Consider the following 12,761-nt stretch of genomic DNA (forward strand, 5'->3'; position numbering starts at 1 on the left):
GACCTGAGCGGGGAAGCGACACATGCAGGATATCAGGCGCAGGATCTTAGATTCAATATGCATGCACAGTATACGGTCCATCTAGAGCAATACAGTTAGTCAAGTTGCGGTGACCCGAAACCATGCAATTTGCAGTAAAAACACAATAAAATTGTGGTTCCAAAGGCTTTAGGCGACCCCTGTGTTCTGGTCGTTCGACCCCTGCTGGGGTCACTACCCACAGGTTGAGAACCGCTGATCTAGAGAAATCCAGCAATAACAACCTGAACGCGTTGTGACACATAGATGCAGAGGAGTAGGATATCAGATGGGGGTAACAAACGATCCTCAGGTGGGAACTAAACACGTTTCTACATTGAGATGCCGAGCAGTGAGACATCAGGTGGAGGTAAGTGATGCTCTGGTGGGGCGGGAGGCGCAGTAGACTTCCTGGCTGTAAAGAGCAATAATAAGATGTAAGCCGTCTTACCATAGGCCGGCAGGAATAAGGGGAATCGCAGTGTGATGGCGCCTGGTACAGCACTACTCCAGGTTCATGGTGCATACCAGGTAGTGGTAGTGGAATCCCCGCGGCTATGAGCGTGCGGTGCTGTGTATGCTCAGGGTGTACGATGCAGCGGCCGAAAGTTGCACAATAGGCTACTACTGGTATCGGCTGGAGAAGGTAACTAGGCACGCTTCTGAAAATAATGGTATAAATGGGTCGGGGGACTGTGATCTTATTCCTGCCGGCCTATGGTAAGACGGCTTACATCTTATTATTGCTCTTTACAGCCAGGAAGTCTACAGCGCTTCCCGCCCCACCAGAGCATCACTTACCTCCACCTGATGTCTCACTGCTCGGCATCTCAATGTAGAAACGTGTTTAGTTCCCACCACAGGATCGTTTGTTACCCCCATCTGATATCCCATTGCTCTGCATCTATGTGTCCCAACGTGTTCAGGTCGTTATTTCTCTGGATAGACCGTATACTGTGCACGCACACTGAATCTATTTTGCTCTCGCTATCATGATACTTTGTGTCGCCGCCATCACTTACTATATACTTTGGGGCACATTTTCCATGTTTGGTAAAGGCTGCTGCACCATCCCAAAACGTTCCCGCATGAGTTTTGGCCGTATGTCCTGTCTCTCCATATTGGGCGCCTGGATTACATTCTCTGCTATGGGCACCTGTCATTGGCTGCAATAGTGAAAAGCTGGTGACAGGTTCCCTTTAATGTCCCGCTGAATAAGATGGTACAAGCTTTTAAGACTCTTGGGCCACTTCATCAGATATAAGAGATGATGGTAAGTGGGTCCAAAACTTTCTTGTCATTTACTATGAACCTTTTTTGTGGTTGGAGGGGACATTGTACCAGATCTCATTGTGGGACCCCATGAGGAATACTCTGTATGTTGAGTGTTGTGTTGCTTGGGAAGGGACAGGATGATATGTTGTCTAGTGGAGCAGTATAGTGCGGTCCAGTTGAAGAGTACAGGATTTCTAGTGTCCCTGAACACTAGGTCCAAATGTTGTCGCAGTGGGGAGGGAGGGCACCTGCTCCAGTTCGGGAGTCATAGCTAAAGCACCTCTTTTATTGGGTCATTGACCATAGGACCGGGGTATCAGTTACATGTGATGACGCTCTGCGCTCAGCCGGCAGCAATGTGTGAGAGTCCCGGATTACAAAGTATAAATAGGAATAAAACAAATAACTGCAGATGTTCAGAAAGTTCTCTGGAACGTGTTGTGCCGACTCCCCATAGAGAGATGATCAGGCAGGAGCCACGTGAAGTGCACGGGGTGCGTGATCTTCCTTCATTTCTCCTTGTGTACAGACATAATTGTATTGTTTGATGAGACACGGCTGAGTAACCCTGAATAAGTGCAGCTGTCATAGTGATCCTTAGAGATTCATCACTTCACCCAACTAGACAGGAACATGCACTGGACAAAGGTCAGGCCCTGCATGCGCTGCCACTTCTCCATTCCCGGGGGGGGGGGGGGGGGGGTCCTGCAGGTGTGAACACCCCCCTAAGGAGATCCCATATATATATATATATACATAAATACCAAACACAAGAAACCCTTTCCAGCCGACGCTGCTGCCAATAGCCAAAGTGCTGCTGCTCAAGACAAACATGGAGACATTTCACCCCACAATGCCAAGGTCTGAAAAGGGCGTCCCGGCATTTGTAGCCGACTAAGTGTTTTATAAAAATAAAGCTAAAACATTTTATTGAATGTACAAAATGCTCTGAAAACTAAAGATTGATGCACATGAATAAGTATGTTGGGTAGTTGGTATACGAGCACATAATCCAGTGCTGGAAGCCCTCTTATAATATAAAGGGCAAACTAAGCAATACAGCTTGAAAGGGAACCTGTCACCAGGAGACTCATTTTTAGCACTCGGTCTGTCCGTACAGAGCATAGTACACACACTGCCAAAGAGTTTTTGTATAAAAAATAGGTTTTACAGAAAAAAGATGTTATATAGAACCTTTCAATACCATGTGCGGTGTGACTAGGCAATCGTCCCCTGGGAGGGGCTTTAGAGGAGCAGTCCCCTCCCCCACCCTTGGGAAATTGCTCCTCCATGTGTCCTTTTCAGATATATGAAGACACCCATCACTTGGCTCAGCGACGCCCCCTGCTCCTCTGCAGCCAATCCCGAGTGATGGGAGTTATTCATATATTTGGAAAGGACACATGGAGGAGCGGATTCCCAAGCGTGGGGGAGGGGACTGCTCCTCTATAGCCCCTCCCAGGGGACGAGTGCCCAGTCACACAGCACATGGTATTGGAAGGTTTTATATAACATCTTTTTTTATGTAAAACCTATTATTTATACAAAAACACTTTGGCAGTGTACGAACTATGCTCTGTGGGGACTGGGGGAGCGCTAAAAATGAGTCTCCTGGTGACAGGTTCCCTTTAAACTGCAAAAAAAGGGCAGACAGGATCATTGATCCGGTTGGTGAGTGATACTTTCCCTGGAGTAACGCTGCTCCGCATCCACCATTGTTTCGGCACCGGACTGCTTGCGATGTACCTGGTTAAGCAATATTATATAATATGTAGCCTTTTCAGCGTAGAATCCTGAGTGTATCATTTTTACTTCTTTTAGGCTGCCATTACCGATCACGGAGCAGCAGAATAATGAAGAGGAAAACAATAATGCCCCTGATAGACGTAAGTAGCAAGTGCCCCCAAAGCTTCCGCCTCTACACAATAATAATACAAATGATCTGATCTGATGGGTTTGCTTTAATAACACTGTATCATTCTCATCCTCAAGACCTCAATGTTTGGCCTACTATGTCTGCAGGACAACATCAGCAAAGAGTTTGTATGTTCTCTCCATGTTTGTGTGGGTTTCCTCCGGGTCCTCAGCTGCTTGGAAACATACTGGTAATAGTTTTAGGTCAATTTCTGATGACAGGTTCCCTTTAACTAGATGGCATTGCTTACAGTGACCTGGACCATGGAGTGGGCTCCACCACTGAGCTGTCATAGTCCTTTGCAGATCTCGCCAAGATGATGAACCGCCGGTGTCTATGACACGACTCTAGATCATGATCAGAGGTTATGGGATTGTGGGACATTATACGAGCAATTGTCTTCTATTCTTTTTTATTTCTTTGCCAGTTTTTTTAAATTCCATTCATTTGTGCCAGTAACATTCATTTATTTCAGTCCTATTTGTTGATAAAGGGACGGATACTTTTATATCTTGTCTGGTACCAAAGATCATGTGTCGTTTTTGCAATTATATTGTTCCAGATCCCAACGAAGAGGAAATAACCCCACAGCTGAAGAGGACGAAGAGCGATGCCAGCTTTGTACAGTGGCGTTCGCACCGTCGTAGCCCTGCAGAAGCTCAGAGACTGAGGAGCCACAGGTTTTCCATTAATGGCCACTTTTATAATCATAAGGTATGAAACTATAGATATTTGGCTAAAAAATACTGACTACTAAGCTACCAGGCTATACTTGATGGTGGTAAAGACGTAAATTTCTTAGGAACAACCAATTTTTTAACATTCTCCGCTCCAGTCTTTTGTGGCTTTTCCCGTCACTGCGGATCCCTGCAGATGGAGGCTGCTATGGTGACATCACAGGACGGCTACAGCCAGTGTTAGGCTGCATTCACGTGATGTATACATCGGGGCCGGGGAGAGGAGGAGGAGGGGATGAGCGCCCCTCACCCCCGCCCCCTCTCCGTAGAGTAACTTAGGGCCGGCGACGTATTCTGTAGAAAGTTAGGACATGTCATCTTTCAACGGGTTACGGAACGGTAAAGTGCTGCATCGTACCGCTCCCATACAGCTCCTAAGGCCATTGCGGTGTACGGGGGACGTATATACGATGTATATACACCCCCCCCCATACGTTCGTGTGAATGTAGCCTTAATCTGAGACCATGTTAAACGCAGTTCAGTCACAATGCGAAGCGCATTTGGTCGATACGTTCATTAGCAATTCTATGCCCCCCTCTGATAGTAACAGAGCTACAATGGTTAAACAATATCCTCCATCCCATTCTTTCCCTTTTTCAAATCAATGTTCAAAAAATAAATTAAAATGAAGAACAAGCCAATGGCCGTGTCAGGAATATAAAATATAAGAAATATAAAATATAAGAAAAGCTTTTGTGCCCTCAGCTGCTCTATTTCTCCAGGGCTTCAAAAATGAAATGACTGACCATGGCACACGGCCGCTACACTGGTCTGATCAGGGAGTCGTTGGGATTGCCATCTCCTCTTTGTAGCGGTATCGTCCTCCACTACCTCCAGTGACCACTGAGGCTCCAGTCATCAGATATTACAGATCCACTACAGTTATCCACTACATCGTCTATATACAGGGGTCAAAGAGAGAAGGGTCTGAATTGAAGAAAAGAATAGTTAAAGGGCATGTACCGCCAGGATGCAGGACTGTATGCAAATGAGCCTAAGGGTCACCAGGCTCCATAGGTGTCAATACGAGCCTGGAGCTCCTCAGGCTTATTTGCATACAGTCCTTCACCCTGGTGGTAGACGTCCTTTAAGTCGCACTACATTTTCAGCGTTCATTTCACAGCATTTTTGGAGACCTCCGTAGTAACTGCATGTGCTGCCATTTTCTCCATTACAAGCTATGAAGTGATAGATCCAAAAACAACATTTTGGTCCCGTGATGTCAAAATGTGAACAGCAGGATGAGAAGAACTGTTTAAATACCAATTCTAATTTTATTGGCAGATTCGTGGCTCATATCCCAGTTGAAATTTTGCTGTTAAGAGAAAAAAAATGTAATGAGCCATTGAACAGTCGCACACGAGCAATCAAAAGTCTAGAAAAAATAATATAACATTACTGCTTTCATGTACTTTTAAAAGTTTATAAAATTATTCCTCGCTCCCTACTTTGGGTCACGGGGGCCTCCAAGTTCCTGTGTCATCATCATCATTATCTCCTCTCTGCTCTGTTAGCTCCTCCTCCCTCTCCATCCCTCATGCAGACATGAGCTCACATGATCAGCTTATGATTTCTAATGGCTGCATGAGGGAAGGGAGGAGGAACAGCTTGCAGAGCAGAGAGGAGATAATAATTATTTTGCATTGTCTGGACATTATCTTTGAGCTGCTGCTCCTGATCAACTGGAAAAATAGAATAGACTGAAACCATCGAGCAGCCATGATGCTGTGTATCTGCGGGATGACGGGTTCCCTTTGTGCTGCTGACACAACCCTCTGCTCTGGTTCCTTTTTAGACTTCTGTCTTTACCCCGGCCTATGGCTCCGTGACAAATGTACGTGTGACCAGCGCCATGAACACATCAGAAGTTCTGAGTCTTCTCCTGAGGAAGTTCAGGGTAAGCCGTGTTAGGGGATTGTTATGTGGCCATTACTTTCTGATTATTCGTGGTCTGGGGTGTCCTGAGAATGAAGACCCCACTTCTGATCTGTCGCCAAATCTGCTGCAGTAATAAATCGGTGCTACGGCTGCTTCACTTACAGAATCCTTGGGTTCTTGGAGGTTGGGCCCCGATGATTATGAGCCGATTGTATATACGTTATGCCCCAATTTTTTGGAATTTGGTTATCCGGGAATTACAAATGGATTTTCCTTTTTTGCTTGAATTAAAAAAATTTAAATCTTTTCTATCTGACCCTGATGTTTAACATCATTTAATGTATTGGTTCTGACAGGTGGAGAATAGCGCTTCAGAATTTGGTATATACCTCGTTCATGAAAATGGAGGTATGTGAAGCCGTAACTGTGACTTTTAGGATGCAATCACACAACATAAATTAGCAGCCGGATGTACGTCCCCCATAGGCGGCTGTGGTGTCCGGGCTCACCATACTGTGCCGTGGCCACATAAGGATAGAGCACGCCCAATCTTCGGCCATAAGTAAGGCTGTGCGGCAATATATTCTATGGAGAGGGGAGGGGTGGGCAGCGCTCACCTCTCCTCCCCCCCAGCGCGCCGGACTGATGCCGGACGGACATACATCCATGTGAATGCAGCCTTAAACTAGTGCATGTTATTACCTAAATAGACATGGATGGGGATGTCCATGTGTCGGAGACATAACTCTTATGTTGAAAGGAGTTTTCTGGGCTAATTGATTATCTATAGAATTTGTCCTTCGTATTAGATTGTGGGGGTCCATCACCCACAAATCAGATGTCATCAGCAGAATGAACACAACACCAGGCGGCTCTGTTCTCTGTGCTATAACTTAGTGACTATCCTTTATATGATTAGGAGGAGTGATCAGCGACCCCGGGCCCAGGCTCGGCTCCTGCACCCCTGCCGGTAACACCCTGGGAACGATCCTCCCCAACATAGCGGCCTCTGTGGCATTTGTATAGATAACACCCACGATCAGTGCTAGTAGATTATCATAATCCGGTACCTGCAGTAACCCGGATTGACCACCGCACACAGAATGGAGCTGTCTGCTTCCTGTTCTATTGTCGTTATATATCAGCTTATTCGGTCACTGATCTGATATTTAGTTCCAATTCTGTGGTTAAATTTATACATATTTCACGTTGGGAAAATATCCTAAACCAGGGTTTTTTTTGTGTTTCTTTATAGAAAGGAGCAGATTAGGGGACGCTGAATTCCCGTTGATTTGCCGGATACTTCATGGCCCCTGTGAAAGAATTGCCAAATTATTCCTTATGGAGACGGATCTGGGGGAGGAGGTCTCGCATGATGTAAGTCCGCAGGCAGAATGCAATGTAAATCCTAATGTTTTCCGTTCGTAGTAGAGGAGGTTGAATAAAGATCCACCAAAGGCAATGCCATAAGATTGGATGTCAATAGTCCCAGACAGTGGCACAAACACATTAATAAATGTGGGCCAATGTGTGAGTATATAAATGTGTGTGCAAAAATATATCAGGGGGGGCCCCATGCAAAAATCTGCTATGGGGCCCAGCCTCTCGTAGTTACACCCCTGGACCCATTCAGCATGCTTAATATCTGTATGATGTACAGGCCGTCCCCGGGTTACGTACAAGATGGGTTCCGGAGGTTTGTCCTTAAGTTGAATTTGTCAGAACTGTATATTTTATAATTGTAGATCCAGACAAATTATTTTTTTTGCCCCAGTGACAATTGGATTTTCCAAATTTTTTTGGTGTAAAAGGATTATGAATAAATCTTCATTACAGACACCTTACAGCTGATCATTGGAGCCTGGGACTATAGTAACATCCAGAGGTCACAGGGGGCAGAGGGGGCCGTCTGTAACTAACTAGGGGGCGTCTGTAAGTCGGATGTCCTTAAGTAGGGGACCGTCTGTATATGGAAAGCAGGCTAGCAGATATAAGAACTGGAGCCTCACCACAAGCCAAGGTCTTTTCACAAGGTTCCCCGGCAACTATTGAGAACAAAGAACTGAAGGAACTATTTGTGGAGACATTTCCCCGGTTCTCCAATTGCAGATATAATCCTGAAAAATAATTTTTCACAGTGCAGCTACTACTGTCTGCAGCCTTCCCTTACGGGTACATTCAGACGGCGGTCTGGGGGGGATGTATGTGCGGCCGCTAATTATACGTTATATTATAATTATACACGTGTGGCACAGTTCTCCACCATATACCGGGAGAAGACAGAGGGGGGAGGGGTCACCTCCACTCCAGCGCACACGGTACATGGCCGGGCGGGCATTCGGCTGTGTGACTCTCCCCTAAAGGTGTAAATTCTGGCTTAAAATGTTTAAATATTGAGCTGAGTTCTTTAGACCTTTAAAACTTTTTATAAAACGCTTTGTTCAGGTGGCTCAGTACATAAAGTTTGAGATGCCGGTTCTCGACAGCTTCGTGGAAAAACTTAAGGAGGAAGAAGAAAGAGAAATCTACAAGCTCACACAAAGGTAAGTAGTTTTTCTGTATGTAGAAGGGCAGGTACTTGGTAGGTTGGTTATAAAGCGTCATCTGAATCCATCGCTGCGGGTTATGGCCTCGTGCACACCAGTGATGGGGCCGTGTAGTGGCCGCATGATTTGTGGGCAGCTCATGGCCCCCATAGAGAGGTATACGGCACCTGATCCTGGGGCGATGAGCTGGGGCAAATCTCAAATCATCGCCCCTCTCCGGGTTATTAAAATATCTACAATGCGCCCCAATCATAAACGGCCCCCCACAAATGATAAATGTACAGCCATGCATTTATGTATGGATCACAGTGTATACCGCACCAAATTACTTTACACATTGCTCTATCCCAGGTAATTGTAATTTATACAGTGCCCCCCCCCCCTCTTATATCCTATCAATGATCAAACACTGTATACCACTAAGGACGGGAACGCCCATACTGCCCCCAGTATATCGGGAGCCAGCACACTGCAGCCCCTGTCACTATATAGGTATCCTGCAGTTCATCCACCCCATGGTATATAGATACCCCCAGAACAATGCAGCCCCCTCAACCCCCGCTAGTATATAGGTAGCCCTGGCATAATGCAGCCCCACACTCCCCAGTATTTAGGGAGTCCCCATTCCCCAGTATATAGGTAGACCTACTTCTCTCCCCGGTATATAGGCAGGCCCCTTTCCCCCCTTCTTTCCTCAGTATATAGACGGCAGCCCCCACACACTCCCCAGTATATAGGCAGCCCCACCACATTAAAATAAAATAAACTAAATACTTACTTTCCAACGCTCACAGCGGTTCCTCTTCTCTCCTCCTATCTGGATCTTTGCGCCCAGTGCAAGGAGTTGGGTCGCAACATGGCTGCAGGTAGGAGAGGGGCGCTGTGGTCAGTGTCAGATGGAGAATACTTTTTTTTAAAATTTTATCTGGGGGCGGAGGGCTCATCGATGCACACGGCTCAAGACGTCATTTGGGGCGCACATCCCTTGTTAATAACTCCAATGTAAATGATTCCTCTGATAGTATGGACTTGTCAGCTTCACCCCCTCAGTAGTCCGTCATCTTCATCCGGCCTCACGGCAGGTGCGTCGCTGGACTGGCAAACCGGACTTTGCACCTGCTATTAGTTGATCTTGTTTTCTGCCCCACAATGATGAATTGTCCTACTAAAAGGTCTAAAACCCCCAATAAATGTGGCACGCGGCCATTTAGCTGCAGGTTCCTCCAGTGTTCTGGCACAGACGGACTGATACATCTCCCCCATTGTATAACTAATACTTGTAACATTAATGTTGTTATGTCTTTCCTTTAGGTACAGTGCGCTGCGCCTCCTGCTACTGGAAAGACTGGACCAACTCAACAACTACGAAAGTTTTGCCTAAAATGGTGGGAAAAGGCGTCAAAGTCGCGTTCTCCGGAGTGATAAGAATTTGCTGCTGATCCGCATGGACTTTGTACATCTCACCGGATGTTTATGGAAAGTTCTTCTTCATCTGATTAGATAGAAAATGTTGTGATTCATTTCCTTTTACATGTCTTGTGCATATTTTGTATTTTTTATATTTTGTGTATTTTAGAGATGAGCAGACCCAAACTTTAAGTCCTTGGTCCCCGGCATTGCCAGCTGTGCCACCACCTCGGCAAATTGACGCCCCCCCCCCCTACTAGCCCAACAGGTGGGAGATAATCCGGGAATATGTGCCCCCGGCCGGTCACAGCCATATGACTAGTCAGGGGGTGCATTTGCTGGATCGGGCTACTCATCTCTACTAGTAATACAACTTCTTCTGAATGCAATAATAATTCTGATTTGAATAATATTAATCCTTCCAGGAGGGAAATGTAGCAGGAATTACTATTATCACTGCTCGGGGCACTTTGTATATGTGAATCTGTACAGTCTAAACTCTCTCAGGACATGTTGAAAAAGCTGCTTTCCATTCCTGCCTAATATCGGAAGGTAAAGCGATGCATCACTAGGCTTCATGGCTCATTGTCTCACCAAGACGGCGCCTTCTATAACGAGAGCTCCTGAAGCAGGTGCCGGGCGTGTAGCATCATATGCGACCTACAAAGCATCTCCCATTCTGGTTTCAAAGAAGGATCTTATAGGGATTTTCCTCCCACGACGACAAGTTTCTGACATGTACTCAGGATATAACAAAATATCACAGTCTCTAATTCACTGTCATTAACAAAAATCCAGCATTTCACAGATACAACCCCCCTGTCTCTATCCGTCCTGCTGGACACAACTTCAGTTTCTCCTAGACCCGACCCTGTAACTTATCCTAGGGTGCCCGTAGCTCAGAGACTCTCACTCATCACTTCCTGCCAGCACATGGTGAGGAGAGAGAGGCTGCAAACTACAGGCTACAAGGAGATAAGTGATCGGGGGAGGGGGAGGCAGGCACATATCATCTGTGAGATGTAGCAGGGCTCACAGTGTAACACTGTAATGGTCTATCAGCCTCTGTGTAATCTCATGCATCTCTGATCTGTATCATCTCTCTATGTGTCAGTACAATGTCAGAAGCCAGATGAAAGTGTATATAAACCCTGTACTCTGTTCATCTAACCACATTGTCACCACACAGAACTAGATGGATCATAACGTGTCTGCTTAGAGAGGCCCCGCCCACACCCTGGAATATTACAATAATCAGCCGAGGGAGAGAGAGGAGCAAAAACAGCAATAAAACTGAGTACATTGTAAAGTAAGGGGTTAAATGATCTTTATTGTGTAACGCCACTAGGGGATTGAGATGTGAGAAATTTCTTTTGTGGGGAAAACCCCTTTAAAGGACCGATCCTGCTCTGTGCCATCATTGTGCTCAGTTCTATACCTATTGTGCTGCGCACCAGAGAACTGCATCAGCACAGGATATTGAACATCGTAGCTGACATTTGCCATAAGGTTTTTTAGGTGAAATATTGCACTTTTCTGTGGTTACATTACTTTATGTACTGCATTACCTCTAACACTAACCGCGGACTGAGGGTCATTGGTGCCTGAATGTCTGGGTCAATTTTTGCTGTTCTGCTCTTCGCTTCTTTAAAGGGAACCTGTCACCACAACTTTCACAAATACAGGTACTTATAGGTTCCTATAGAGCCTTGGGGTAACTATCCGACCCCCTTCTTTTACCTAAAAATAGTTTCCCTCACATCACCATAAAATCAGAGTTATAAACTTGCCGGGTTTCTAGGGATCTGTAGAGCAAGACAGGGGAGGGGGGGGGGGGGTCTAATATTATGTGACCACGGTGACATCATTACAGGTCCTTTAGACTCTTAACATTAGCAAACTGTACCCCATGCACATATCTGATCACATAAAAAAAATCACAGCAGCCTGCATGGCCTTCTACATCTCTATCCATACTTGGTGTACAGTTGGCTAATACTTTTTTTCCGGCTTCCCAGTACGCGGCATGGAATAATAAATACAATCAGTATGAAGTGCAATTTGTTACACAGAAAAGGGGCATCACACCACTCTGTGCATGGAAAAATAAAAAAAGTTAGATTTTTGAAGGTGGGTGCTGCGGTGGGAAGGGGTTAATAGGGCTCTATGGGAACCTGCCACTTGCTGTATTTGTGATAAATGTGGAGACAGGTTCCCTTTAAATGATGAGATCTTTGGAAAAGCTTTATATATCATAACAATTTTTAGATTTTTCATGACATATCAGACTTTAACAAAAATTCCAATTTTCTTTATAAACCCAGACAATAAAAGAAAAATATGCTTTTTTGTCATTTTTCACATTGTAGTAGAACTGAATAAACAATTACCAAAATATGTTATGAATATGCAGTGTCATTCCATCCCCCCTTCCCAGGTTCAGATGTAGATGCATGTACATCTGTAAACTGTAAGCTACCGTATATACTTGAAGTTTTTCAGCCAAAACTCGGCTTATACTTGAGTCTATAAAAAACCTCGCCTTTCTGACCACAGCCCCTCCACCTGGCTATACACTGGGGGGCATGGGCTGGCTATACATTGGTGGGCATGGGCTGGATGCCTATAAACTGGGGGCATGGGCTGGCTGGCCATACACAAGGGGGCATGGGCTGGCTGGCTATACACAAGGGGGCATGGGCTGGCTATATACTAGAGGGCATGGGCTGGCTATATACTGGGGGTTTGGGCTGGCTGGCTATATACTAGGGGGCATGGGCTGGCTATATACTGGGGGGGTATGGGCTGGCTGGCTATACACAATGGGACATGATCTGTCTGGCTAGCTATACATTAGGCGACATGGGCTGTCTGGCTATACACTAGAGGGCATGATCTGGGTGGCTATATACTGGGGGGGCGTGGGCTGGCTAGCTATATACTAGGGAGCATGGGCTGGCTATACTGTACACTAGGGGGCATGA

The 12,761-nt window shown here is 45.8% G+C and overlaps 1 protein-coding gene across 3 annotated transcripts in view; it reads left to right on the top strand.

The window, feature by feature from the left end:
- LOC140105399 (ras association domain-containing protein 4-like) overlaps positions 1-12,174 on the top strand; it is an 84,440-nt gene extending 72,266 nt beyond the window's left edge. For all 3 annotated transcript variants that reach the window (XM_072129332.1, XM_072129330.1, XM_072129331.1), the window contains exons 6-12: positions 3,115-3,179; positions 3,771-3,922; positions 5,742-5,843; positions 6,181-6,232; positions 7,080-7,201; positions 8,270-8,367; positions 9,682-12,174. In XM_072129332.1, coding sequence (XP_071985433.1) covers positions 3,115-3,179; positions 3,771-3,922; positions 5,742-5,843; positions 6,181-6,232; positions 7,080-7,201; positions 8,270-8,367; positions 9,682-9,751 — 661 coding nt within the window. In that variant the 3' untranslated portion in view covers positions 9,752-12,174. The remainder of the gene's footprint in view (positions 1-3,114; positions 3,180-3,770; positions 3,923-5,741; positions 5,844-6,180; positions 6,233-7,079; positions 7,202-8,269; positions 8,368-9,681) is intronic.
- Positions 12,175-12,761: the final 587 nt, after the last annotated feature.

The sequence above is a fragment of the Engystomops pustulosus genome, chromosome 11 (assembly GCF_040894005.1).
Source record: "Engystomops pustulosus chromosome 11, aEngPut4.maternal, whole genome shotgun sequence".
NCBI classification, from domain to species: Eukaryota; Metazoa; Chordata; class Amphibia; order Anura; family Leptodactylidae; genus Engystomops; species Engystomops pustulosus.